The following is a 22,613-nucleotide window of genomic DNA, read 5'->3' on the forward strand; positions in this document are numbered from 1 at the left end:
GAGAAGGCTGGACAAACAATAAGTGTGGTCTTTGAGGAATTGTGCCAGTAACAACTCCTTTATCGTTAATATTATTTTTCATTGTAGGTTGTGTCTGCCATTACACATTGCACACTCGTGCTATAGCCGCGGCTATGTATGGGAGTAGGTTGATATCACGGTAGGGCGCTGTGTACATCGCCATCTCCGTACTTGGCGGGCATTCTCCTTGCTTCCCCCACCGCATCCTCGGCATCTTTTTTCGCCTTCAGTTCGACTCCAGCCACTTACAACTTCTGCACTTCTATCATATGTCAGCCAAACAATTTGCCTTCCACCATCCCATCACTTCTCCACAACTTCGAGCTCCTCCTCACCCAGGGCCCGACGAAGACACCAGCTCCTTTTCCTCCAGCGCGCTTCAAGCCTGCGGTGTTGCGACGATTGCCGCGGTCGGCCATCTCAATCCACAACAGATAATGTCAAGATAATATGACGACAGTCTCGCCGCCTAAGCCCTGGGAGCGTGCTGGTTCAGCAGGTATACCAGCTTCACATTGACGTGGATGACATGATACTGACAACTTCTCAGCCGCTTCTGGCACAACTACACCTGTGAGCTCTACGGCTATGAGTGCACCCTCTAATCTTCCTTCCACCGATCCCTCCGCGTCTGCGCCAGCTCTTCCCGACCGGCCCTCCACACTCAACAATGTAGTCAACCAGACTGCTTCTAATTACACGAACCAAAACCGCTTCGGCACTGGCATCGGCACTGGAATTGGCACTGGAATGGGCGCGAATCCATATTCATCGCCCTACTCGTCGTACTCGTCGCCCTACAATCGCTTCGGCGGAGGCATGTATGGTGGAGGCATGTACGGAGGCGCCGGCGGTATGTATGGTGGAGGAATGTATGGCAGCGGCATGTATGGAGGAGGCTATGGAAACTATCCTGGAATGCCTGGCGATCCGAATAATAACCAGAGCCTGACGCAAACATGGAACCAGAGCACGGCAGCAACGTTTCAAATAATGGAGAGTATTGTAGGCGCCTTTGGTGGATTTGCGCAGATGTTGGAGAGTGCTTATATGACGACTCATTCTTCGTTCTTTGGTGAGACATCCAAGCATATCGACAGTTGAAACCGAGGCTAACTCCATTGAAGCGATGGTCTCGATGGCCGAACAATTAGGTAATCTCCGCCATACACTCGGCTCAGTGCTAGGAATTTTCACCTTGATGCGCTGGATGCGGACACTACTGGCCAAAATCACAGGCCGACCACCCCCAGCCGATGCGACGGCACTCACGCCCGCCAACTTCTCGAATTTCCTGTCTGGCGGGCGCGCTCCAGCGACCCTTCCGGATGGCAGCCCTGCCCCTGCTCGACCTTCCAAGAAACCATTCATAATGTTCGCCATTGCCGTCTTCGGCTTGCCATACCTGATGGGCAAACTCATCCGCGCTATGGCCCGATCCCAAGAAGAAGAGCAACGCCGTCAACAAGAACAAATGTCTTTGACATACACCAACCCCAATGGCGAACAAGTTCCCATTGACCCTCGAAAACTCGACTTCTGCCGTGTCCTCTACGATTATACACCCACGCCTAACTCCGGTGGCATGGATCTAGGCGTCAAGAAAGGTGACCTGGTTGCTGTCTTGTCCAAGACTGACCCCATGGGGAACGCCTCGGAATGGTGGCGATGCCGCGCACGAGACGGCCAAATGGGATACTTGCCCAGCCCGTATCTCGAACCTATACAACGACCTGCACCAAGGCCGGCCGCTCAGATCACAGAAGGTGCGGCAACTCCGCGACCGACCGCCCAGATTACAGAAGGTGCAGCATCTCCGGCCCCTGGCAGTCGAAATCTCACAATGAACGAATTTCTCGACGCAGCAAAGAAACCCCGCGCGGAGGACCCCAGCATTCAAAATCTGGAGTCAATGCACGCGGTGAGCAATCCGGTGAAGAATATGCAGACTTCTGTACCTGCTGGTGTGAAAGGACCGCAGATGAAGACGAAGCCGGGCGATATTTCGGCGGAGAGTTTCCAGAAGAGCGCTTTCTATTCCTGAAAAAAATGATTACTTCGACATGCAACGTTTTTGGATTGATGAATGTGAGATGTTGATGTCGCAATTTGCCATTGAGCCATTGAGCCAATGTACTACGTAGTATCGTGTTTGTGTCAGCAGTCTCAATTCAGTAATCTACTCGTTGGAGGGAAATTTGTTCTCGTCTGTAATTTCTTTATTCATCTTTTGGTCGATATCTGTCTATGTATTTCCAGGTGACTGACCACGAGAAAAGCGATGACAACAATATAATTTGGTATCAGCCGTTATAGAATATCATTCCAGAATTGTCGAAACCTTTCATCCAACCCGTTTACGCCGGCATTCAATTGCCTTGCATTGGTTGACGAAAGCTCTCAACAGATCATGACTGCTCAAAAGCCATGATGAGCGCCACACGCCGGTTTCTATTTCCAACGCAGTCCCTTCTATCAATTCCGAAAAGCAATCCAGCGTCTTTTCGGGTGAGAATCTCAAGGGGGACTAGTTCCCCCGAGTGCATTACAGACTTCCTCTCCTAGGGAAAGCCACACCTTCGACAGCTGCAGTGTCTGTGAACCAACTGACCTTCTCACCACCACCTTCATTGACAAGGCCGCAGGGCAGATTGCGGCCCTCGTCATCTGCCTCGAGGATCTTCTTCAGTATTTCTTTCTTTCCTCCGCCCGTCGCGACGAATGCGATCTTATGCGCATGCGTCACCACCGGCAGCGTCAAGGTAATTCGCCGCGCTGGCGGTTTAGGGCTGTCTTCAATTGCCGCGACCCAAGCATCAGCCTCGCGCAGGAGTTCATGGCCGGGGAATAAACTGCAGGTGTGTCCGTCGGGGCCACAGCCCAGCAGGATCAGGTCAAAAATGGGTATCTTGACGGAATCCTTGCTGGCGAAACTCGACATGAGCACCTCCTGGTACTGGTCCGCCAGCTCTTGTGTGTCGTCGAGATGTTTGACATTGATCGGGTGGACCGTTGGGGTACCTTGTTCGCTTGGGATTTTGTCAAGCAGGTCTTTCTTGAGCAGACCGTAGTTGCTGTCTTCGTGACCGAGGGGCACTGCGCGCTCGTCGGCGAAGAAGATTTCCCATTTCGAGAACTGTGGGGCGGAGGCAGGGTCTTCGTTTGCGCCAGGAACGAGTAGAGCTTTGGCCAGAGTCGCGGGAAGACTGCCACCGGACACAGCGACCTTGAAGGCGTCGTGTCGTAGGAAAGCAGCTTTCTGGCAGGCGAGGATGTAAGTCCGAAGGTGAGCTGCGACTTCGCCGACGGTGGGGAAACTGTAGAGGTTGGGTTGTTTGCCCATCTTGTTTTCGAGTGCCTGCGCTTCTTTGTCTTGTGACTTTTATCTTTTAGATGTCCTGGTTGCGGTCTCGAGGCGGAGTAGGGGAGAAGCGAAGGGAGGAGATTTCGGAGAGAGGGTGTCGGTTGGGCTGCAGATGGAGGATTGATTGCCGTTTCGTTCCTGTTACGAGATAAATCTCGTATCTTGGGTACCGGTAATGGTGGGGCGCTATCTTTCGGGCCGGGCGGTTGGTGACGTGGTTTCAGGTACGGCTAGTAGACAATGGTGTTTGCGGTGAAGATAGATCTGGCATGGAGGCTGTAGGATGGTGAAGGAGCGTGTAGGTAAGTAGTGTGAAGTACAACGAAGGATGGCCTGAGGAATAGTGCTGAAGAACTTGGAACGGACCTCAGATAGAAGCACGTGGGACGGAAAACATGGGCCGGATGGGAGTGATCTTCACAAAAACTCTTGACGTCAAGGTGGTATTGCGTCTGACAGCAATTTTCCTCCAGGTTTATTTGGATTTTGGTGAAGGAATGCTTGTCAGACTGTCTTGCTTGTTTCTTCGGGGCGAACTGGGACAAAGTGCACAGGGTTTCTGACAGGCTGCTCTGCTGGTGACTAAGCACAGTAGTGGGTTATGGCTTACACAGTACCACACAGGGCCTAAGGTTGGTAAGTTGTCGACAACACCAGAGTTTGATATCACAGTACACGGTCTGCAAGCCACATAGCCTTGATGGCAGAATGTGAATAGGCTCACCCTGTAGTCCGTAGTCAGCCGTGACTCGTGTCTCTTCTGGCAACCTCATCTCATGTGCCATTCAGACATCGACTTTGACCTACTTCGAGACCCCAACGAACTATTCCAAAGGTCCAAACATTTCGAACCCGTTCCACGTCGATGCCGGAGCGTCTCGTCTACGGCTCAGAAAGGTATGGATGAACGGCATACCACAACCAGGCAGAACAATGAGAATGATCCTCGAGACAGCTGGAGATATACAGTAGAAGAGTCTCGAACTATCGCTCGGGAAAAACGGCAAGGTGGAGTAGGAAGTAGTATCAGGATCACATATCCGTATAGCTGCCATCCGACATCCTCGCAGTCAAGCGGACGTTGATCCTACAGGCGAAACGACGGTGGTTCACGTGGTCTTGTCCTTCCTGGGAGTCTTCTCCGATACGCTAACCACAGCTAATATCCAACTGTCGCCTAAAGCCCGTGGGAAAGCCGACGCGGATATATCACCGTACTCTCCACGCAGTCTAGAACTTTCCGTGGAGTTTCGGAAACAGCGAAAGCACAGTGGATAGCTGCAAACCGTGAAGAGCCATGTCGTTGATGCCGGCATTGACCCCTTGTGTCGAGCTACTATGTTTCGTATTGTAAGCACATCTTTGGCCGCGTGTCTGGGATGGAGTTGGTATATGGCTACTTCTTACCCCGTCACGTGCCCGGACTCAACATCCCCTGCCCGGTTGATGCCGGCAAGGCACGCAAGGTGAAAGTTCTGAGCCACAGAAGCTGCCACACGATGCACGATGACGGCCGTTGAATCGACGATGACGGAAGACAACTGTGCCAATATCAAGGAACAAGGCCTTGCAACAGTGAACTAGCTGTGGCGCAGACCAATGATAAGGCAAGGAACGTACAGCCGGCGAGCGATCAAGCAAACGGGACACTAAATCATAAGAAGAAAAGCGTGTGGAAGAAGGGCTTCCCATTGGGAGATACGGCTACGGAGCTAAGTAGATTGGGCACAATTGGGCAAAAGCGGAGGCCCGGAACTTGGCTGCGGACGCCGCGCGTAGGATGAGACGATCAGTGGACGATGAAGATCGAGCATCTGGCCCTTCATCGACGCCCAACTAGGCAGTGATTGGAGCAACAGCCAAGATGCGATTCTTTTCAAGCATAGATGCCTTTTCACTTCTTCATGGCGGACGAGTGTGCCGGTCATTCACAGCCCATGCCTGTTCCTGCTGAAACCCGAACACTTCTTTTTCGCCGTCATGCGATTCCCTGTTTTCGGTGAGCGCTATGGCAACATTCCACCCGTTTAACCCGTTTCTTCCATCCCATTGATTGTGTCCAGCGCTACCAAGTCGTGGCAGTTGGTACTAGGTCGTACCAGAGACTGGGAAAGAATCGATCGATATTCCATATCCGATTTGCCTGTCATCCTTCATCCCTACCTACTATCCCTCATGCCTCCCCCTTCTCCGTCACGGTTCGTCCTTCCTCTGTGTCGACATTCTTGACCAAATCGCGTCGGTTCCTTGCTCCGCGAGCAACGCCAGTCTCCTACTTCCGCGTCCCTCCCTACTATATACTCCGACTGCCTTTCCACATTTCCACCAACTATCCTTCCACACACTTACAGTCCTACTCATTTCCACATCCCTTTCCCCTCTACAAACGCAATGTCTTCAAGACCTTCGATACTCCAGCTACAAACTCAGGCTGCCAACGGCGCCAGACCCATACAGAACCCGTTACCTAAGGCCAATAGGAGCGATGAAAGCATCAGCACCGTGTCTTCGAGTGGTTCCTCTTCTCCCAAATCCTCCCTAGATATCGTCCGCTGTTCACGGTGTCAACGATCCCTGAGCATTGACACGTCCCTCCCTGCAAACCACAGTGGAGCGGTCAGATTCGGCCTCAATTCCTATTACTGCACGAGATGCGCCAATGTCGTCGGATTCGTCAAATGAGTTTCGCCCGCACGCCCGTTCTCATTCGCAGACCAAGCAGATCGAGCAAGATGCGCCCTTGGTCCAAACTACAATCAATCTTCAGACCCGAGACTTTTGAATCTCGGGCATTGCAGACGATCACACATGCACGATAAGGTGGATGGGAAGAATACGAGTCAGCACAAAGTACATGAGCAGTACGACGCAGAATCACCACATGGATTCTGTTTCCATTGGCCAGGATTCAGAAGCGGCGTGGAACCGCGAGCGTGGTGTTGTCGATAACAGAAGCTATTCGGTACGAGTAGTGTAACCGGGTACCAGGACGATGGAAAAGAGATTACGAGGACAATGGCCTGATCCGAAAAAAGACATTCTCCGACCAAGGTTCCGCAAAGCGTACCAGATTTCACTTGATGTGGTGCGACATGATATGATTTCTTCCGGCTGGCAGGACACCAGCGCATGGTTACGACGAGATGATCTGCAGTATATGTGACATGGTGCCGAGCTGATGGGAGCAATGCAGGCACATTGTGCACCAGGAATCAGCATGGTCTTTCTTTTGCTCTGTGATACCTTGGATAGCGGTTTTGTGACGAATGGAGCAAGGGACTTTCTAGGATATTTCTCAACAGATTTTCTCAATCCATCCACATCCATTGTCCTCAATCTCTGGTGCCGAGTTACCGAGTTGTCCTTCTATATTGTGTAAACCTCCGTTTTGGTCCAAGGTCGGAACCAATAATATGTCCCCCAAGCATTTGCGTTTCGTGGAAATGTTCGCGTCACCGAATGAGTGATCGTCGCCCTACTACACAAAGGGCTATGATGGGCTGTTTTAGGCAAAGATAGATGTTAGGGATCGAAGATCTCCCGGACGTGACGGCAGCTCATGGAAAGCCCTGGTAGGTGCTGGCCGTGCTGGTGCGAGTACCGTGGAGAACATACAGGAGGGCTGCACCGGGATTCGGAGCAAGAGAACTCGGACTGAATGACTCGTATCCATCACTTTCCTTCAACCTCACGACTCTTGTCGTGCTTGTGTTGCTACATGAACCAATCGACGAAAAGATCCGTGTGTCCTGATCTTGGGTCGACGTACCCAGTTCTGCTTGCTACTCTTTGCATCTGGACCGATCTTCCCATCCTTCTGGACCAGATCGAATCCCTGTGTCATGGGCTATACCGAGATTCGGCTTGGTAACGAGTCGTGGGAATGGTTCTCATGCGAGCACCCGGCGGGGAGCTACGGGTGTCACCATACACTACACAGCTCTGCATCGACCAGGGCCCTTGTCCTCGACAGGTCTATGCGGCGCTAACAGCTCTGCCATGCTCTCAACCTCTACTCCATACAAGCACGTCAAACAAATATGTGGGCTTCTCCTCATCCTCCTTCTCAATTCGAGACATCGCTCGCCCGTTCCCGCGAGCTGCTTCCAGGTAGGCTATCGCAGAGCTTACGCATGGGTTGCCTCTCCTTCATTCCCGGATGTCAGCCTTTGGTACCGAACTTCGTCGTGCGACAAGGGGCACCATAGACAGGCGCAACCGCTTCAGCTTCCGCTTCAGCTGTCCCAGGACCCTGCGCACGCCACAACTGTGAGCCCGTTTGCGATTGAACGTTGACTGCATAGACTGTTACTCCCAAGCACGAAAAGCCTAGCCGATACGCTGGCCCCGTCTTCACGTCCCGAAGCTTTCTGCTATTGCTCGGTGTGGCATTAGCCACGAGGTGTCACGATTTGATCAGGGCATGTACAAGGTCAAAAATGACATCGTCGGTGTGTTCCTTCCCCCGCCATTGTCGTGAGAATGATGAGAACACACGTTTACGAGGAGCGTGAGAGAGATCTCGGATTCACGAGGAGGCCCAAAATCCATTGGAGCTGCTGATCACCCCATTGTCTTCCAGAATACGAGAGATCAAAGTTCCGCTCCCAGCATTACCCCGACTTCCAATCAGTGGCAGTGAAATGCTATTGCTCCAAGAAGTCCTCTGCTCATGGCCAATCTGACCGACGAAATCGGACTTGCAGCCTCAAGCATCAAGGTCACGTCACAACTGGATCAGTGACATGGCCGTACATGTGTGTGCTTTCCAGTCTGAAGTTCCAACCTCGTTCTTTCCAGCATCTAGCAGCGGCTCAGTGCGCCTACCTCCGGGACAACACACCCAGATCTGCGGCTTCCGTGACTCTCGCTTCAGATCGATCCATTCATCTCCCATCATGGACATCATTCACACTATTCCAGCATTAGCCCGACTGCACTGCAGTCGACAGGAGCGTTGAACAGGCCAATGTCTCCGAACAACACCCGACCAGAACCGGCCTGCCACCTACTCAGGCTCCCACTAGAGCTGCCTTTAACGGTCTAGCTTCGACTTCTTCTTGCAATTGATACTCATTACGTCTGGATCTGATATATCACATTTCGGATTCCAAAGCCGATGGCCCTAATGCGAGCTGAGACCCTTCCGCTGCTTGAGGCCAAGGGGTCTATTGGCCCTCATGAAGCTGTCCAAGATCTCCACTACTTCAGATTGGCGAACTCGGATGGACGTGAAGATGTAATCTACTCCTTGATGAGGTACGGCATCACAACTTGAAAGCTACTGTGTACCATTGTCACGGAAGAATGAGTCGGGGCAAGGCTATAAAGAATGTCCAGACACTCCGGTGTCTTCTGCTTCTTCAGCAAGCAACATTCTCTCGAAGAGCCGTTCAACGATCTAGAGAGCCGGCCCTCGCATATCTGGAGCTCGACTTACTTGGCCCTCCTTAAGCCCCGGCCCACGGATCCAGCAATCTGAAACCTTGTACCTTGTCATGCTTGATTATATGCAGGCTACACTCTCAGAGCCTTGCCCTTTTGTGAACGCCACAATATCCCAATACGTGGGTCGCTTCCCGTCTCCGTGTGCGTGCAAACGATATCGGATGTACGATTGGCAACACTCCTTATGCATCAGGTCAAAGCTATAAAGGAAGATTTTCACATCTTGTTCCCACACAGTTGCGGTGAAGGAATCTGTCAGCAAGACTGTGAAATCCACTTCCCTCTTCCGCATCATCCGCTCGATCGGACGCGCAGGGACAGTACTGGTAGCTGTACGGATTAGTGGTCTCCCTCAAGCTGTCACATTTGGCACCTTTCCCATCGAAGATGCCTCGGGAACGTCATCGGACCGGGGACTCGAGCAAAGACGAGGACCAATACATCATTCTAGTACAAGATGTGAGGAACCCAGAAACTGACGCAACCTTTTGCCAGCTAACTCCATCCACAGATACCTCGTCATTGCCGATGGCAAGAACTCAAAGACATGACCCGAAGCTTAGGAGGTGAACAAAGCTTGAAAGCCGAAGTTTTTGAGACCAGCGATGGAAGTCAACTCGGACATTGCACTATTAAGGGAAGAACCGCTGCCAACCAGGTCTATGGTAAGCTCGACGAGCAAAGTAAGCATCAAAATCTCACAAGAGGCAGAAAACTTCTGCGTCCAAGGGTGGAATGGGCAATGTGTTCGTGTTTCGCTGGCCGTCCTTGAGAAGCCAGGTGTCCTAAAGACTCTCGAAGGGCCGAAGAAGAGTCGTGGCGCCTTCATGGAGACCAGGATTCCTCCTAGTCTCACCTATCCTGGTCCTCAGGCCGTGGTTACCGGAATTCAACCTGTCTCATCGCGGTGCGACTCACTTTCTGACGGGAAGGTCCTTTTACTGACTCGAACAAGTCAAATTAGCTATCCAGGAAGCTTGAGGTCTGCGACAATGACCTATAATCAGCAATATGACAGAATGGCTCCTTGTACAGCTCGTCCCAGCGTGATCTACACTCACCCTGCCGTGAATGCGCCCCAAATGTCGCCCGTCCACGTTGGGCAGATCCCGTACACTTATTCCACAACGACCGCATATGCAGTGCCGCGTGCCGGCCCAGTCTACCCACCATCTGTGACAGCTGCACGACCGAGTCGAATCAACACACAGAAGCCCTCGGGATCAGCCGGTGCAGCATCTGGCCGGATCAACAATGGTAGCACCATTTTCATGTCCGGTCTTCCACCCAATCAGTCCGAGAAACAACTCAGAAGCCTTCTGAAACAATACGGACCGCTTGTCTATCTTGAAATCCACCCCGATGGTCGCAATCCGGCCAAGGCCAAAGGTACAGCCAGAGCACGGTATGCCTCTTCTGCTGAAGCCCTCAGCGCTGTACGCGGGCTGGATGGCGCCTATTTGTCAAAGAGTAAAATCTGTGTCCAGCAAGAGAGGGCAGATAAAATAGCGTCCCTGCGACCAGAGAGCAAGACAACAACTTTGGACTCTGTCGCTATTCAGAAAAAGACGGATCAAATCAAGCCTATCCAGGCTACTAGCAACTTGTCGCAGCAAGTCCATCCACCAAGAACCAGCACTGACAAGGGCAGTACTGGATCTACATCACCGACGACAGGTCCTCTCATCGTGAATGGCGCTAGGGGCTCCAGGATTCGACGATCAAGCCGTGATGCAAAGTCGTCGGGCGATGACAGCAGCGAGGGTGAGACGGAGGCGAGCGACAATTCTGATGACGATAGCAGTGAGGACGAAACTGGTACGTACCATTTGCGTGCAACCCTTTTCACCCCAAGGTCTCTGTCACTGGGCAGATATTGCACCAAATTTTGTTTCAACGTCCGTTGCTGGCGTGGGTAACCAATCAGTCCGCTCTTCTGCTGGCATACTTCATGCTCTTCATCGACGCCAGGTTGTTGTATTCTGTGACTAATGCATCGGCCGGAGTACAGTGACTCGGACATCAGCAAGAATGAAAGGTATGAGACTTTCGACAACATCCTCCTCATATCCATAGGGAGAAGATTATCTTTGACATTGCGTCAATGTCAACGGCCTGAATGTTGTTTGATCGATACATGAACTACAGCAAATATCAAGGCTTTTACACATGGGCAAAGTTTGCTACTCTTTAGGACCACAGAACAACTATTATCGGACAAAAACAAGTCCAGCACGAAAAGAAGGATCGGATGATACCGACATCTACTCTTTGCATGCTTTGCTCTACAGAGTGCTTGAATAGTGGGTCAGCTTGCAGCGTCGATGCCACTGGTAGTATCCTGGTTTAGGTTGAGCTTTGTGTTCTTCATTTTGCTTTTTCGCTATGCTTGTCGCAAAACCGAGGAGGATAATGTTATTCGATCCGGCCCGGTCATTCCTTGAGGGGCCTACAAGAGTTTACGACTTATGAATGCTTTGATGATGATGATGATTGACGGTTGCTGCTTACATTGTTACTTGGCAGATGACTTGCTTATTGACTTGCTTCGAGTTATTTGCTTGCCTGCTTGCTTTGCTAGATAGGCACCAGGTCCGTTGGCTAGTAGGAGCGAACGGGTAATAAAAGTCCACTGCTTTTACACTGGGCTAACTTTGTGATAGTAGTATCTGCGTAGTTGAAAGCTTTAGGGCATGATGAGTGGTTAGGTTTCGTTTTCTTGTAAGAATCTATATACAATATATATCCAATGTCCGATTCAAAAGTTCCACCCGAGTCAATTCAAAGCCCATGAAACTCCCTCGCTAATGATACTCCCGTAACGTACTTTTGGTATCTCATACTCCGTAAGGTACTCAATGATGGTGATGTCCTTCGTGTCCGTTCCGTCAATCCGCTCGCTCGTTTCGCTAACCAAGGTTCACAAAATCAAAACCAAACCAAAACCCAAACCAGAAACCAGGACCGCGTCGAGCAGCCCACTGGCTCAGAGAAACGACAGCACCAGTGCTGCAGCAGCAGCAGTGATGGGACTGGCAGTGACGGCGAGCGAGGGCGCTGCGCTCTTCTGACCATCCACGCTCCCGATCTTGATATCCAACTCTGCAAATCCCGCTCCGCAGCCGGTGTCGATTTGACTTGCGCACATCAGATATGTATTCGACAAGGGCTGATTCGTGTCCTGCGCATAGCCGGCGAAAATCTTCATGGTATCGCGCAGACACTGGCTGCAGGTGGGTCGGGCGCCGGTCGGCATGCTCAGACCGAGGGCCGAGTAGTACGGGTAACTGTCGGCCTGGTTGGTGGAGTTTGTGATGGCCTGGCTGAAGCAGTATGCCCCTGTGTCCGCGCCTGCGTCGGCCCCGGTGGTCGAACCGTTGTCACGCAGGCACGTGGCGCGGTAGAGCGGCTCGTAGGCGGTCAGACCGGCGTAGGCCTGTGCGACGAGGGCGTTTTCGGCCTTGAAGTCTTGACCGCAGTTGTCGTCGTCGATGAGCTGGGAGGCCAGGTTGGTCATGAGAGGCATGCAGATGGCCAGGGGGGCGTTGCATGCGGAGTCGAGGGTCTGGGTGAGGAGGGTTGCGGAGCGCATGGCGCGGAAGAATGAGTTTGAGTTTTGAAGCAAGAGCGAGATGGGCACGCAGGATTGGAAGGTCGAGTTGGCCAGGAACGTCGAGAAGAAGGACGGACAGGAGGATTGCGTGAAGTTGCTGCCCAGAGAGGTGTCGAATGGCGAGGGGAGCGGTGTGGTGACAACGGTGATGGAGGGAGATATCGAGGTTGACACGACGGTTGGGGAGAGGTTGGTGTCGGTGTCGGTGGCGATCGCTGGCGCTGAGGTGGTTCCGGCGGCAGCGGAGACGGTCGTGGGCACGACGTCGTCGTCCTGCCGTTTTTGCATGTATACGTCTCGCCTTGAGGGCGGTTCTGAGAGATCGATGTGGATTTCCCCTCTTGCTTCTAGGTCCTTGAAGAATGATGATTCCTGGACAAGAGGGTCGATTTGCATGTCGTATGCTGATGAGGGTGCCAGCATTGACATGAGTATTATCAATAACGAGAGTAGTATGGGTGATGATTTGTTGTAAGCGAGTGTACTCCGCCGCCTGGCCGGCCGGCGTCTGTTTGCTGTTGTGGGAGACATTATGCTGGACTGTTGAGATCTTGGGGTGACAAGTTGGACTTTCTTGTTGAAGAAGAACCAGGGTGAATTTCAGTAACGAACGGACGCCCTGAGCTTTTTGCTCAGGGCAAGCATCGACGCAGGTATTCTCGATCTGTTGGTCTTCCTTTACATCGATGACGATGCTGCTATGCAGCCAGACTGCTTGCCAAAGTTCTCAATATCCAAGCGTTGTCAACTGTCAAAGTGTATTCCGGCAAGTGCCCAAGAAGTCTTTTCTTGAATGATTCGCAGTCGATCACACCCGATGTGGTTCCCTGGGGAAGATATAGCACGTGTCGAATCCTGGTGTTGATCCTGCTGATCTTTGCTGATCTTCCCTCCGGGCGAGGTGGTCTCGCTTGCAGGGCTAGTAGCCTCGGGTTTCAGGGTGAAAAGCCGACAACACTCCAGGTCACTCTGCTGCTGATTCTGCTGTATTCTGTCTCACCTGCGAGGAAATGTGTGCATCCAAAGATCTTGACATTATGAATTGAGTGCGAGAAGGACAAAGACAAAGGAAATGATGTACAGACTCAATCCGGCGAGGGAAAAGGCGTTAGCAACGCTTTGAATTGTTTGTCCCAAAACGTTTGTATTTGCAGAGTCAACACTTGCACTACCGAAAGCATCTGGCGGCATCTTTACCAGTCAGCGTTAGCAATGAGCCGGCCAAAGGAATGTGGGCGGCTCTTAGTCTTGGTGATACTCCACAAGGCTCTGATGGTATGAAGGAGCGGAGCTCAAATTCCTGTTGGATGGTTCAAACTCGTGGACGCCGTGGCGCTTTGGTGGCGCTCCATTCCTTCAAGTCAATAGCTCGACAGGAACAGGTTGCGTAAGCCCTTCGAACCATCGTCGGTCCAATATGTTGCTGCTGTAGGCCAATGCATTTCTCCGAGATTACAAGCTCAATTTCGGGCTTCATCAATTTGACATTAAGCTGTCAGAAGAATTCTCCGACTCAGGCTCCTTCGAGCGAGAATGAAAAGGCGAGGTAGCTCAGTGCTGCCTGAACGCATTTTCGATGGCCAGGCAAAGGGACAGCTTCAGAAGCGAGGTTGTTTCGTTGAGCCAGGCAATTCTACTGATCTCGCCTAGGAGTACGGAGTATCGAGACTCGAATGGACGATGAACCTGGACAAGGACAAGTAGCAAACGACCGTTGGTGGAACTGGGGATGGTGATAATTTTACTTGGACAATTTCACAGGCGAGACTCGTTTACCACCTAAGGTCAGGACTTAGGTAGGAGAGTCAGGTAGATAGCTGTGCGTGAGGTGTGATAGGCACGGCTACAGGTAAGGTAGGTAAACTAGAGCCAAGCGGGCCAAGGAAGCTGCCAAGATTCAATAGTGGCCGGGCCCGACTGGCCGTTCCGAGTCAGGGGGGGGGAATGGATCTATCCACAGACTACCACAGTGCTACCACGGTAAAGTACTACCACAGTGCTCCGTATGAGGAGGCGAACACATGCTCATGGATCTATGGATCTACTTGTGCCATAGTACTCTGTAGTGTGTCTAGACCTCTGATGGACATTTTCTACCGACACTGCTGCGCCTCATAACATCTTACATACTGTACAGAGTAACAGCATACAGAGTAACAGCCAAAATGCTAACTGCGTCGGCTCTCTGCTTGGATCGTCAGAGGAGCCATCATGTCCTCGGCCTCCTGTTGGTGCCGACGGATTTTGGCCTCCTTCTCCTGCAAGCACCTGTTGAAGCCCGTGTTGGCCCATCCACCCAGCCGTCCAAAGAATACTCGCCCGGCCGGGTGTTTCCTGATCCGGTCTAGAAGAGTGACGACGGCACTTCTGACTCTCTGGTCTTCATGCCAAAGTCCGAGGCCGACGTAAAAAAGCCCGGCTTCTGACATTGGAGCCATCTCTAGTAGTTCGAGAATACTCTCGTAGTCGGTACAATACGCTTCGAGGGCAAGATAGATCGCACCCGCTTCTGTCGGCGTGAGGCGTAGCATTCGAAGCTTGGAGAGCGAGTGATAAAGATCCACATAGGGTCTGAGTGGTTCTCGCGCAAGCATCTTGCTCATGCTGACAGGAGAGGAAGGAGATGCGGCGTCCTGTGAATGAGACGCCAGATCAAGGATGAAAGAATGATATGACCGCGTGTTTCTCCACCCTTCAATCCTTGCTGCCGAAGCTGCAAGCTCCCGCATCTTGGCCTCCTCGCTAGACCAGACATAGCCGTGGCCTTTCAAATTCTGGCTTGAAGTCCTCAGCGACATCGGCCGGGGAGGAGCGGTGGCTGAAGAAGGCGTCACGACCTTGTCCACCTCCGTCAGAGGAAGCACGTTGAGACTGCTCGCCCCATACACGGTCTCTTCGAATGCCGCCGCTATGCGAGTGAATTTGGTGATGTAGGCTCGGAACTTTGCGCGAATGATGGATTCTCCAGCTCTCGATGCTATGCTTCGCGTTATGTCTTCAATGAAATGATTGTCTCCAGTGGCATCAGCGTGGGCTGCGTCTTTCTGGTTTAGCATTATATGCCCGTGCTGCTGGAAGTACGTGGTGCCTTCAGTGACTGGGGCAGCTTCGATGCAGGAGGAGATCTTGATCCTCCCTGACGGCAGATCGCACAGCACATCCCACCATTCAGGATGATATGAAAACGCAGGATTGGTGACTCCCGCTATGAAGCCCGGTACCTTCAGCAATTCATCAATTTTGGTCAGATCGGTGTATGGAAATGCGTGTCGGGTAAATCCACGCAGAATGCCTCCGGATGCAAGAGCACACGCTGCGAGTACTGCTTCCGCAACCTCGCCTGAAGGACGATTGTGACCAAGAAAGATGACTCGTTTCTGAGTGAGCATGGCGTTGATCAGAACGATGACCGGGTGGGTGTATGCTCCAGAGGTGGTGAGGTGAGGGTGTAGTGCAAGGGGCTGCGGTTGTGAAAGATGTGGGGTGCCGAAGACCTGAACAAGCTTGATCAGGGAGAAGTCTCCTACCGTCTCAGGAGACAGTGCAGTTGGGATCTTGACAGGGATTGGAATACCATTGTAGACTATCTTCGACTCGAACTCATGAGTGTCACGGGGAACAGTATAGTTTGATTCGGCCCTTGTTGGAGAGTCTGGAGCTTCAAGTGCCTTGCTGAAAGCCTCGTCGGCCACTCGTTGTGAAATCATCTGTTCGAATTTTTCCACAAACATATCCTTGGTGTCGCTTGCTTGGAGGATGTGTCGCTCGAGCATTGAGAGCCGAGGCATCAACGACAGGTCCATGGCGTTGAGCGCGTTGTACAGCAGCTCCAACGTATCTGGTGTTGGCGACTTGAAATAGTCCTCGAGAGCCAGCAACAGCAACGGCTTGTATATGTGCAAAAACGAGTGCCTCGTGCATATAGCCATGGCCTTCACCACGGCACCTCTCTTGACAGTGCTGTCTTGCTTGGTATTGACCAAGTTTAAGACATACATCAATGGAGGATTGTCGGTTCCACCAGCATCACTCTCGTCGCTGCTCGATTCGTCGTCATATTCATCTGTAACGCCTACTGCTGCCATCTCCTCCCGGAGCCGACTTCTGGAAGCTCTCTGCTGTCGTCTGGCTTCTTTTTCGGCTTCCTCTTCTTCACTTGTGCCAGCATCTTTGTGAAGGAAAAACATCGTCCAATCCTGCTGGCGAACATGCGTCTGGTCTGGAAGCATCAATTCTGCCAGCATATTCTCATCTGGACTGATGGCACCAGGAAACTGGTGTTCCATGATCGGGCCTCGGTCAATGTCGAATGATGCGACCAGAATGTACTCAACATGAGGCTCGCTCGAATGTAGTGGATATTGTGACTTGAGTCGCTTCTTTGGCCGGTAGGGGCCATCTTCAGGAACAGTAGATACTCTTTGCGACGACCGGCGCGAACCTCGAGGCGAGGGAGGGGCTAGAGAGCTTTGCGACGAGACTTTGTAGTGCGAAGCGGCGTGGGAGATGGAGGACTTGTGGGAACCCGAAGTGGAAGAGGCCGATCTGCGCCTGTCCGAGGGGCCATGTGTGGGATTAGATCGATATGCGACCGTGTCAGCCATTGGCTTTGTGAAGAGTGTCGTCGTTTCAATCATGAGGAGGTATGCTTGCGACGCAGGTGTTCGAGGCGGCGAGTTTGGAAGGGGTGTGGTCTCGGCCCAGGTGGGAAAAATGAGGTGAGGGGAGGCTCGTCGTCGCCGAGGCGTGGTGGTGGTCTTAGGAAAAGGACATTCTCAGTGAGACGTCCTGACGCCTCGGATGTCACAGTCGTTATCTGGAATTGTCAATATATGGTAATGTCCAGTGTCTGCCTGCGACCTCAGGATGGAACATTTGTTGAACGGAACGAGACAAGACGAGACCCTTGCCAAATGCCAATTGATGCCCATTGCCCGCCCCTGAGATCGCCATGAGGGGCCGTTTTAGCGCCCGCGTTGATTGGAGCCTGTGCCCATTAAGCTTAGTCCTCGCCAGACCTTCCCGGCTGCGAAGAGGCAAGAATTAAGCGATGTGAACGATGCTATGACAACCGTCCGGTAAACAAAGGCATGCGCCAACACCAAGAGTGTGAAGAAGACACAAGGGAAAGCACAACGCCAACTCTAAGACAATTATCACTGAACTTGTCCAGACTGCTACAGAATCCTTCGTTCAGTGTGCTCTTGAGGAAATAACAGCTCGGTAGATGGAAGAGGACTTGTCTTCTCTTGCTCGTCCAGCTGTTGATTGAAACCAAGGCACAGATCATCCACCGTTGATCAAACAACAATCATGGTAAGTACTGACCATAAATCGGCTCATGGTCTGTGTCCTGACAATACAACCCAGGCTTCATACAAGTCGACCTTCAATTCCCCTCGATCCTCTCCATTTCGCCGTCCTGCCTCTCCAGGATCTCCGACTGTCGCAAGCCGAACACCAAACACACCTCCCACAAACAAAAGCGGTGCCTCTCCAATGACTTCCCCTTCCAAACTCAAACACACCTACACCGTGTCAGAGGAAGAGGAGGAGGACGAGATGATTTCCACACCCTCCAAGATAAACAACGGACCCATGTCCTACAGACGAGCGCAGACAGAACCTCCTCCGTCACCAACTGCCCACAGACTATCTTCTCCCCAAAAGCATGACAACAGCAGAGTATCAGCTTCTTTCAACACGTCTCGAGAACCTCGCAGACTCGTCTCAAACGGTCTGTCGCAGAATGACAACCTCTCCAAACTCCCACCCCAACTCCTCCACAACATGCGCGAGTCATTCTCCGTACTCGACTCTAACTCGAACGGCACAATCGATGCTGCCTCCGTCGCAGAAACCCTACAGTCTTTGGGTCTTCATGAGAGCAACCTGGCTCAATTCTTCCCATCAGCTCAGCCGCAAAATCTGTCTCTGCCTCAATACCTCAGCCAACTGGCCAACATCCTTGTCGGTCTATCCCCTCAACAAGAACTGCTTAACGCCTTCTCCGCCTTCGACGACGACGACAGTGGCCAGATTGACATAGCAGAATTGCGATCCGCCCTACTCAACACGGCTCCAGATCCAGGTGAGCGACCGCTCAGTGAAAAAGACATTGACCGAGCTATGGAAGGGTTCACCGGCAGAAGGATCCTGGGCAAAAATGTGATCGGCATAGCCGGTGTACGAGGTCTGAACACGCCCGCTCCCAAGAAAGGAGGTGATGTCTTTCGATATCAAGAGTTTGTAGCGAATTTGGCGGGCGGTCCTGCTACAGAACAAGCTCAAGGCGTTCAGGCGCGATAGATCGATGGATTTTGGGACGATTGGACCATCTGTACAAATGGGCTCGTCCCACCTGGCGTTGCGCTCTCCTACGATGATGCGTTCGAAGTCAGGGAGAAGTGTCAAGTTGATGGGTAATAAATGACTATGATTATGATGGCGAGTGTCCACAAGAAAATGACACAAATGCAAGTAAACTCTTGAATGTATCTCCAGTCTTCCCTGGTTCCCTGATACTGAACACGCCCCTTTCTGCCGCTTTTTGCTCCAAATCGGCAAGACCCAGCTTGGGTAGCTGTGTAAATTCGCACGCAAGCAGAGCTCAAGAGCACGGCGAGCGTCGTATATACAAAGTGTGGCGCCCTTTCGCCATCTCATCTCATCTCCTCTCTCCTCTCTCCTCTCTCTCTCACCAAAATGCCTATATTGCCCTGTCGCACTCACCCCTCCAACACAAACCCAAGCTCATCCCTCTTATCGTCCGTCAAGCGCCCCCACTCGAGCAACAAGCGAAAGAAATAGACCTCCATGTCCTCCTTTCTGAGCACCTTGCCAGCCCACTCCCGTCCCGTTTCCGCGAGCAATTCCGCCTCCTTTTCATGTGGCTTCCACCTGATCCTTGTTCCACGCATGGTCCCATTCACGCCTGCAAAGTACGCCAGACTGCTCCACACGCCATGCAATCTGATGTCCTGAGGCACGAAATGCAACCACGCCGTCAACCGACTGTCATACCACTCGCGGAACAGCGCCGTCTTGAACGGCAGACTGCGACTCTGCAAAAACGGGAGGAATCGACCTGAAAAGCCAGCCCCGTCGAGGTCAAACAGAAACTTATACCGCCAGTGCGCCTGGAAATCAGACGGTCCCACGAGTCCGAACTCAGCCTCCTGATCTGTACAATCATGCAATCCGATCCCACCGCAGCGGGCGATCCGGTCGACGATCGCAATGTCCGTGTTCAGTCCTAGTTCCTTGGCCGCCGGGCCAGGCAGGATCTGATACTTGTACTTCTCGTGGTTCGCTGGGTTGGGCAGCAGAATCGCAAATTTGTCATGAGAAGAAGTGGTGACATTGTTCGCCATATGCACGAGTCGTTGGCGCGTCATTCCGCGCCAGGCATGGTCCCCCGAACTCACGCCCTCCGAAGTCGCGCCGCGCCAGAACAAGGTGTTTTCCTTCTCTGCAAACGGCGGGTCGGGATGTCCGGGATCGTATTCATCCTGGCCCGGCCTACCCTTTGGCTCGGATGGATCATAGCGCACTTTGTCCATGTAATTCCACGCACTCGGGTATAAGATGTCATTGTACCTGTGCGGTTTTGACTGCGAGAAGACGGGCCTGAGGTTGTAACTGGTCTTGAACGCCGCAGGCGAGAGGTAGAAGCCATGCAAATACGCCATGTCAGGCTGGTGGCATATATCCGCGGCCTCGGTCCAGTTTGATATGAATTGACCAAGAGAGTGAGGCGCGACGCAGGCACCGCAGATGTTGGATTGGGATGAGATGTGGGGATACTTCTGGACGAGGGAAGACGGCGGGCAGCCGATGGAGCCGAATGCACGGAATGTATTACGGAAGGACATGTCGCGGAAGACGGTGGTGGTTACCTCATTCTCGGGGATGGGGAGCCAGCCTGATGCGCGATCAGGGGAGAAGCCGGAGCTGCCACTTTTGTCTCCCAAGCGTCCTTTATCGCGGAGTGATTTGAGATCCGCGTAGGGCACGGCTACGCGTGACTCGTCGTTAAGGTTGAATGCTAGATCCATGTCTGGTAGGTAGCGGGCAAAACTGTTGATCAGAACTGCGACGCCTTCGAGCATCCAGCGATGGGTTGGGATGACATTCTCCTGAACTGCGGCATTGCCGTTGCGGATTGTGATCCCGGAGATCTCGTTCCAGGGGTTGGAGACCATTTCCCAGGTTTGTTGCCGAAGTGAGGCTGGTGGTATTGCGCGAAAAGGGAGCAGGTCTTCGTGGATCTGGTCAAACTCGTCCACGATCAACACCGACTTGTTCTTTGCGAACTCGAACCAGACATCAAATCCAGGAGGAGGATTGCGGTTATATCTTTGCTTGTACCGCTCGACAGTGTCGGTAAGCGAGGCAGTGCTTCCTACCGTCTTCAGGTAGCTATCGTGATGAACCTTGGCGTCGTACATGAGCATGTCAATTGGATGGTAATGGACATAGTCGCTCTTTCGCCAGGCTGGGAAGATGAGGATGCAGAGTGAAATGAAGAGTAGTGTTTGCCGAAAGACGGACAATGGATTCCTTTCACCCAAGGATTGTTGAATGCGCCTGTACGCCCACCAGCCGAAGAACAGGAACAAGAAGGAGAACGTCGTCGTAGATAAGGGGGTAGGAGGAAAGGGATTTTTATGGGACCAGATGAACTCCAAGCCAGGTACCATAGTCATTAAGACCGTGAAATAAGTCGACACGTCTAAGGCGCCGTAAGTCATGATCTGGGTCTGTTAGCATGACAGGACGTCATGTAGAGCAAGCCAGACTCACACAATGTAATGTCGATATGCACAAAACACAGAAAAGGAAAACATGGCCAATGATAGCGAAGAGGGTGCCGATATCCAGGGACGGCTGAAGGAAGAGCAGCCAATTCCTATACTCAGGTTTAAAAAAGTACACGATCATAGCCACTCCTGACCAGATCACTGAGGTGGCAATCATGGTTGAGCTCCAAAGTACAACACATCTTCGGCCTGAGAGGCCTCTACCGTCGCCCTTTGGAGACGTCTCGTAGACAACCATGGCAAGGCACAGGTCCAGAAACAGTGAGCCAATCTGCATTGCTGGTATAGTTCTCGGCTCGCCAGTGACAATGGGGCAGATATAGGTCGAATTCGAGGAGTCCCAGAGGCCTTGAGCTAGATACGCTCCATAAGACACCAAGAACATTGGGAGTAAGTATCTGGTGCGTGGCCTGAGGATGAACGTTCCAATCGCCGAACGGATCCCATCATATATATTGCTGTCTGGCCGCTCCTCGTGTGCTAGTGCCAGTGATCGTTGCGACCTAATAGCGTCGTAGAGTGCTAGCAAGAAGGGCAAGAATACCTCAACACTGGGGATCGTGCATTCTGTTGCATTCGATATCCGACGATATAGCTCGATGCGCACCGACAACGCAGATATGGCTGCAGCCAGGACAGATATTCGGACTTTGCCATCATGTCGGGTGTTTGTTTTTGCAGGCTCTAGCCTTTCAATCGCATTACCTAACTCTTCCAGAGGTAAAGCCTCATATTGACCTTTCTCTGATCCTGGTCGTTGGAAAAGTCTCGGTAGTGCTTTACTTGCGCTGGGTAAGGCGAACGAGGAAGCTAGGAGGGCAAGAACGATCAGGTGGATCGGCCGATCTAGACATAGTCAGTGCCAGACATAGCCAGATATTGGCGTAGCTTACCATGTGCTGCGGATATTGGAAATAGGTGGGTGAGACATCCTGCAGTCAGAATGGAAATACTAGGACGGTCAGTAAGCATACACAAGCACTGGGAAAGGCACACACCATAAGCACACATGATCAAGTGTAGCCATGGTCTTGTCCTCAGCTTGTTCGTGCCGATAATGGATTGTTAGCTGGAGTAAGGAGTGGGAGCGGGAATTGAGTGCCGCAAATATCCTCTCCTTCTATCTGGCGGCATTACGAGCACGATCTTGCGCATAGCCGCATATCGCAACAATCGATAGAATGCGGCAGTTATGCGCAGCGGTCGGCCACCCTGATATGGTAGCACAATACCGTGACAGTCGAGACTGCGACCTTGTACAGTTGCGTGTGGAGAGACGAGACGAGGCTGGGGAAATCACAAGTACTTGGATAAAGTTGATAGACGAGGCCCCGCTGGTTAAAGG

At 52.2% G+C, this 22,613-nt stretch overlaps 7 protein-coding genes across 10 annotated transcripts; 3 read left to right on the forward strand and 4 right to left on the reverse strand.

The window, feature by feature from the left end:
• The first annotated feature begins 47 nt into the window (after positions 1–47).
• Positions 48–2,358, forward strand: PV05_10041 (uncharacterized protein). The gene is made up of 3 exons (XM_013456434.1): positions 48–520; positions 572–1,096; positions 1,149–2,358. The coding sequence occupies exons 1-3, from the start codon at positions 472–474 to the stop codon at positions 2,063–2,065; spliced, it is 1,491 nt and encodes a 496-aa protein (XP_013311888.1). The 5' UTR covers positions 48–471; the 3' UTR covers positions 2,066–2,358.
• PV05_10042 (6-phosphogluconolactonase) lies at positions 2,219–4,266 on the reverse strand. The gene is made up of 2 exons (XM_013456435.1): positions 4,193–4,266; positions 2,219–4,110 (listed from the first exon to the last, which is right to left on the reverse strand). Exon 2 carries the CDS (start codon positions 3,362–3,364, stop codon positions 2,567–2,569), a length of 798 nt encoding a protein of 265 aa, XP_013311889.1. The 5' UTR covers positions 3,365–4,110; positions 4,193–4,266; the 3' UTR covers positions 2,219–2,566.
• A 3,215-nt stretch (positions 4,267–7,481) lies between these two features.
• Positions 7,482–11,475, forward strand: PV05_10043. Of its 4 annotated transcripts, none has more exons than XM_013456437.1 (5): positions 7,482–9,292; positions 9,345–9,498; positions 9,545–9,740; positions 9,789–10,651; positions 10,845–11,475. In XM_013456437.1, the coding sequence occupies exons 1-5, from the start codon at positions 9,221–9,223 to the stop codon at positions 10,907–10,909; spliced, it is 1,350 nt and encodes a 449-aa protein (XP_013311891.1). In that variant the 5' UTR covers positions 7,482–9,220; the 3' UTR covers positions 10,910–11,475. The 4 variants fall into 4 exon arrangements, with proteins under 4 accessions (XP_013311891.1, XP_013311890.1, XP_013311892.1 ...); XM_013456436.1 differs by having other exon boundaries at positions 7,482–7,836; positions 7,968–9,292; positions 9,789–11,475; XM_013456438.1 differs by having other exon boundaries at positions 9,789–11,475.
• Positions 11,476–11,530: 55 nt separating this feature from the next.
• Positions 11,531–13,541, reverse strand: PV05_10044 (uncharacterized protein). The gene has a single exon (XM_013456440.1). It carries the CDS (start codon positions 12,975–12,977, stop codon positions 11,820–11,822), a length of 1,158 nt encoding a protein of 385 aa, XP_013311894.1. The 5' UTR covers positions 12,978–13,541; the 3' UTR covers positions 11,531–11,819.
• A 931-nt stretch (positions 13,542–14,472) lies between these two features.
• PV05_10045 (uncharacterized protein) lies at positions 14,473–17,318 on the reverse strand. Its single transcript, XM_013456441.1, has one exon. It carries the CDS (start codon positions 17,081–17,083, stop codon positions 14,615–14,617), a length of 2,469 nt encoding a protein of 822 aa, XP_013311895.1. The 5' UTR covers positions 17,084–17,318; the 3' UTR covers positions 14,473–14,614.
• Positions 17,319–17,542: 224 nt separating this feature from the next.
• Positions 17,543–18,963, forward strand: PV05_10046 (uncharacterized protein). Its single transcript, XM_013456442.1, has 2 exons — positions 17,543–17,762; positions 17,817–18,963. Exons 1-2 carry the CDS (start codon positions 17,760–17,762, stop codon positions 18,753–18,755), a joined length of 942 nt encoding a protein of 313 aa, XP_013311896.1. The 5' UTR covers positions 17,543–17,759; the 3' UTR covers positions 18,756–18,963.
• Positions 18,874–22,533, reverse strand: PV05_10047 (uncharacterized protein). The gene is made up of 4 exons (XM_013456443.1): positions 22,267–22,533; positions 22,162–22,220; positions 21,252–22,114; positions 18,874–21,202 (listed from the first exon to the last, which is right to left on the reverse strand). Exons 1-4 carry the CDS (start codon positions 22,293–22,295, stop codon positions 19,175–19,177), a joined length of 2,979 nt encoding a protein of 992 aa, XP_013311897.1. The 5' UTR covers positions 22,296–22,533; the 3' UTR covers positions 18,874–19,174.
• Between the last annotated feature and the right edge of the window lie 80 nt (positions 22,534–22,613).

Source organism: Exophiala xenobiotica (assembly GCF_000835505.1).
Source record: "Exophiala xenobiotica strain CBS 118157 unplaced genomic scaffold supercont1.6, whole genome shotgun sequence".
In the NCBI taxonomy this organism is placed as follows: domain Eukaryota; kingdom Fungi; phylum Ascomycota; class Eurotiomycetes; order Chaetothyriales; family Herpotrichiellaceae; genus Exophiala; species Exophiala xenobiotica.

Coding starts and splice junctions, on each gene's coding strand:
- PV05_10041 (XM_013456434.1), top strand. CDS start 472: ATGACGACAGTCTCGCCGCCTAAGCCCTGGGAGCGTGCTGGTTCAGCA. Junction 521..571: donor GGAGCGTGCTGGTTCAGCAG/GTATACCAGCTT, acceptor ACAACTTCTCAG/CCGCTTCTGGCACAACTACA. Junction 1,097..1,148: donor GACTCATTCTTCGTTCTTTG/GTGAGACATCCA, acceptor ACTCCATTGAAG/CGATGGTCTCGATGGCCGAA.
- PV05_10042 (XM_013456435.1), bottom strand. CDS start 3,364: ATGGGCAAACAACCCAACCTCTACAGTTTCCCCACCGTCGGCGAAGTC.
- PV05_10043 (XM_013456439.1), top strand. CDS start 9,221: ATGCCTCGGGAACGTCATCGGACCGGGGACTCGAGCAAAGACGAGGAC. Junction 9,293..9,344: donor ACATCATTCTAGTACAAGAT/GTGAGGAACCCA, acceptor CTCCATCCACAG/ATACCTCGTCATTGCCGATG. Junction 9,499..9,544: donor CGCTGCCAACCAGGTCTATG/GTAAGCTCGACG, acceptor CACAAGAGGCAG/AAAACTTCTGCGTCCAAGGG.
- PV05_10044 (XM_013456440.1), bottom strand. CDS start 12,977: ATGTCTCCCACAACAGCAAACAGACGCCGGCCGGCCAGGCGGCGGAGT.
- PV05_10045 (XM_013456441.1), bottom strand. CDS start 17,083: ATGATTGAAACGACGACACTCTTCACAAAGCCAATGGCTGACACGGTC.
- PV05_10047 (XM_013456443.1), bottom strand. CDS start 22,295: ATGGCTACACTTGATCATGTGTGCTTATG. Junction 22,221..22,266: donor CTTGATCATGTGTGCTTATG/GTGTGTGCCTTT, acceptor TGACCGTCCTAG/TATTTCCATTCTGACTGCAG. Junction 21,203..21,251: donor GCATATCGACATTACATTGT/GTGAGTCTGGCT, acceptor TAACAGACCCAG/ATCATGACTTACGGCGCCTT.